General features: G+C 35.1%; 1 protein-coding gene across 1 annotated transcript; it reads left to right on the top strand.

Moving 5' to 3' along the window:
* The first annotated feature begins 2978 nt into the window (after positions 1–2978).
* Positions 2979–3903, top strand: LOC107703668 (uncharacterized). The gene is made up of 3 exons (XM_016506393.1): positions 2979–3138; positions 3217–3494; positions 3578–3903. Exons 1-3 carry the CDS (start codon positions 3068–3070, stop codon positions 3901–3903), a joined length of 675 nt encoding a protein of 224 aa, XP_016361879.1. The 5' UTR covers positions 2979–3067.
* The last annotated feature ends 522 nt before the right edge of the window (positions 3904–4425 follow it).

Raw genomic sequence — 4425 nt, 5'->3', positions numbered from 1 at the left:
TTTGTAAGTCACTTTGGATAAAAGTGTCTGCTAAATGACTAAATGTAAATGTAAATATAAAATTTCTTCAGACACCTTCAAAATTTCACACATTATCACAGTTGATTCACTATAGTTTAGAAAATGGTAATACTGAATCTAGTTTCCATACTGATGAAATCAACATTATCAGATAAATATACAGAAATACAGTATAACAGCATGATTATCTAATTATCATCATTAAAGACAATGAGAAAAGTTTGTACTTTCTGCAAAAGAAGAACATCTGAGTCTGAGTCTGAATAATAATTTTATGAACTTTATTTTGTATCACCCTCAGGCCTGATCTTAATATTCACAGTACATGCAAATGAACAGTAATAATTAGCATTTTTTTCAAATGATTTGTTGTTATTGTAATATTCAGAGACTTGAAAATGACATGTTTTCTGTCTCAAAGTTTCTCACAAATGCTGGAGGTGTTTTTGTGTTTGTGTGATAAACAGGCTGTTTTTCTGTCCATCTCAAAGCCACAGAAAACTGGTGAAGGTTCAGGGTCTCAGTTTAGTTTGAGTGTGAAGGTTAAACAGCTTTATTCAGGAAACCCACAGCGAGACACATGAACACAGAGAGACAGAAGATGAGCATTTATTGTGAACAGAAGACAATAAAGACAAATTCAGTTATTTGCATTCAACAATTACTGAACATGTTCTTTTCTTATCAAAAAATTATCCATGTGTGATTTTCTTTCAAGAACAGAACAAACAAAATCAAAACATTGAGCTCACAAATCACTGACAGAGAATGTCTGTAATCACCCTTTAAATGTCATACATTTGTATTGTTAGTATGTCAGTACACTTTAAACGAGCAACATCTTCAAGATTTACTTTATATTTCACTGTGTTTTATTTAAGATTTTTCATTATTATATTTCTGGTCAAATTCAAAATATCATAGCATATCTTTGTAATAATGAGAGCTGTACACGAGTTTGTTTTCTGAATTCAGCGAAAAAAGAAAAAAAAAAAGAAGAAAAAAGAAAACCTTTTTAACCCAGTTTCTTTACTAGGATAAAGTGAATTGCTTGTAAAAGTCTCAGTGCTTTGTGTTTGCAGAGTTGTTTATTACACTAAGTGGGATAAAGATCATCAACCTGAGATGCTTTGCAGCTTGTGGTTTTATTTTACACTATTTATATTCCTTCGGCCAAACCAAAACCCTTCAGCCGCCTGCAGGTGTGATTTAAAAATGAAATGTTTACCTTAGTAACGATGGACACAGACTTTCCACGCCATAGAAAAGATGCTGTCAAATTGGTTACATTTGTTTTTATTATTAAAAATAATCAGTGGTGGACGAAGTACACAAATCAAGTACTTGAGTAAAAGTATAGATACGTATAATAAAATATTACTCCAGTAAAAGTACTCAGTTTTCAATTTTACTCGAGTGAAAGTACAAAAGTACTTGATTTTTTATGTACTTAAGTAAAAAGTACTGATAGATGAATATTTATTTTACAGTTATATAGGCTACTTTTATCATTTAATTTTATATTAGCATAAATTTTTTTATAATCCTATTGCTCAAAATACCTGGGATTTTACCAAAATAACCAATAAGGAAATAATGAATATAATAAGGAAAATATCATTATATTTTCATAATGATTTTTTTTCTTCTTAAACCTTGTCTGTGGTATAAAACCACCCCTGGCCAAATGCCCCCCAAGGGCATCACTTCCCACTTTGATAATTACTGTAGTTACCATGTTCTGAACATCACATCCTTTCTTTTTCTCTCAGATGTAATCAACTAGGTGGTTTGATTATAATATTTGGACTTTATTTTTAAAAAATTACCTTTTTTTTAGCACCAGCAAGCTCGTTAGCTAGACAGTTAGCATCAGCTAACAAAGTTACTCAAAATAAAACTACTCCAGTAAAGTACAGATACTTGAAAAATTTACTTAAGTACAGTAACGAAGTAAAACTACTCCGTTACTGTCCACCACTGAAAATAATTATATACTTTTTTTATTTGTCATGTATCCCAGCTATTCATAATCGTAACTCAACATGTTCCTGATGTATGAATATTGTCAGTTGTATATATATAATTTTTTTTTGCACATTTTCTTTTGTCACGATCCTGGATTGTCTTTGTATGTTTTTCTCCCCATGTTCTCCCTGTGACCTATTTTATCCCTTGTGTTAATTGTGTTATTTATTCCAGGTGTTTCTTGTTAATTTCCTCGTTTAGTTCCTAGCCCGGCGTTTTCTTTTGTCCTGCGTCTAGTTTTATATGTCAGTTCCCCGTGCTGCATGTGTGTTCCTGCCTGTGAGTCTTTGTTGGAGTTAATAAAGATTGTTCCTTGTAAATTCTCCATCGTCTCCGCACTCCTCGTTCCCACACAGCAGCATAACCGTGACATCTTTATACTTAGTTTTTTTTAACCTTTAATTTTAAATTATTTTAAATGTTCAAGATGTCTTGTAAGTTTGCTGAGGTCTTAGACGCCTTACAGCCTCGACCAGAAGTATTTGTAGTAACAAATTTTGTGTTTTGCAAAGTTAAATAACTAAATAATTGTGTTTCGCGATCACTGCTATTAATGGTATCAAAACGTACTGCAAGAGCAATTTCTCCCAACGACCCAGGAGCAATTTGGTGATGATTGGTGCACTTTCCAGTATGATGGAGCACCATGACACAAGGCAAGAGTGAAAATGAAGTGGGTCAGGGATCATTACATTGAAATGTTGGATCCATGGCCAGGCAACTGCCCGGATCTTAATCCCATTTTTTTTCCATTCACTTGAAGGTCATTTGTCCTTATATCAAGAACATAAAACCTGTTTGAGCTCTCAGTATCAGACAGTGTAACTGCACTAGGTGGCGCTCTTTCAGTGTGATTAATGTGATGTTCAGTCAGTGGTGATGGTGGGAGGAGCCAGTAAAGCTGCTCATTACTGATAAAGAGCTGAATAAAGAGGAAGTAACTAAAGCAGACAGATGTAGAGACAGAGAGATTCACACAGAGATCATTCAGCATAAAGAAGACTGAACTCAACTCACAATGAAGATCCTCCTCATCTTCCTCACTTTCTACCTGATCTCAGGTCAGAGCTTTTCTCTTTCATCACTGCAGTAATGATGCTGTTTTCTGTTCATCAGCTTTCTGATCACAGTATCAATCTGATTGACAGCTGCAGTGAGATGCTTTAGCGTCACGGGATATTCTGGAGGAAGTCTTCTTGTCGATTCTGGGAAGCTTTGGTTCCGTGCAAATGTTAAATGCATGAATAAATTACCTGAGTGGACAAATATAATGAATAATACGAAGCATGACAAATGGATCAGTGTTGGACAATTCACATTGTTTCAAAATAATGAGGGAAACCTCACGATCTACATCAGAGATTTGAAGGAACACGATGCTGGAGGATACTGGATTGGTGTTCTTTACAAGTGGGGTATAGATATGACTTTACATGTGGAAGAAGGTCAGTCATTTTAATTTGAATCTACTGATCATTTTAACGCCTTTACTAAAGTAAAATATATTTATTTATTATGTAAATCACAGATTTGTGTTGTAAAGTGTCAAAGAGAGTGATGGTGAATATTGGAGAAACTGCCTATTTCAGCTGTGAATATTCACAGAATCATATTAATGATCCCAAGATCATATTCAAAGAAGAAAAAGACTCCATTGAGATGATTTACAGCAGATGGAAGAAGAAAGAAAGATTCAGTATTTCTGATGATGAACATAAACACATCTTCAGTGTGAGAATCACTGCTGTGACACCAGATGATGGAGGAGTTTATTTATGTGGAGTTTGGATCAACAGAGACTCGTACAGTTACTCCATTATTAACAATGTTCATCTACATATTATGAGTGAGTAGAACAAACTCTCATTGAAATCTTGTTTCTGAAATTTGCTTTTGTGGCAGAATTGATTAGATGTTATATTTGTGAGGAGTCTGAGTGTCATCTTCATGGTTTTGTTTAGTGTTTTGTTTCAGTTCTGTTCTGCCTCCCTGTCAGGATTTGAGTTTCCTTGTTTTGTTTTGTTTTGTTCCCCTCAGTTACTGATTCTGTTCACCTTTTTGGTTAATTATCTCATTAATTCTCTTTCTCGGGGCAGTTGTGGCCTAATGGTTAGAGAGTCGGACTTGTAACCCGAAGATCGCAGGTTTGATTCTTAGTGCTGGCAGGAAATGTAGGTGGAGGGAGTGAATGAAGAGCATTCTGTTTCACCCTCATTACCCACCACTGAGGGGCCTTGAGCACCACAGCAAAGGCTGCGTGTTTGTGTGTGTTTTCACTTCTCACTGCTGTGTCTGGGTGTGTTTTCACTTCTCACTGCTGTGTGTGTGTGTGTGTGTGTGTGTGTGTGTGTGTGTGTGTGTGTGTGTGTGTGTGTG

This window comes from Sinocyclocheilus anshuiensis, unplaced genomic scaffold, assembly GCF_001515605.1.
Source record: "Sinocyclocheilus anshuiensis isolate Anshui unplaced genomic scaffold, SAMN03320099.WGS_v1.1 scaffold274, whole genome shotgun sequence".
In the NCBI taxonomy this organism is placed as follows: Eukaryota; Metazoa; Chordata; class Actinopteri; order Cypriniformes; family Cyprinidae; genus Sinocyclocheilus; species Sinocyclocheilus anshuiensis.
Note: the sequence above shows the minus strand (reverse complement) of the source record. Positions and strands in the feature narration are given on the sequence as shown.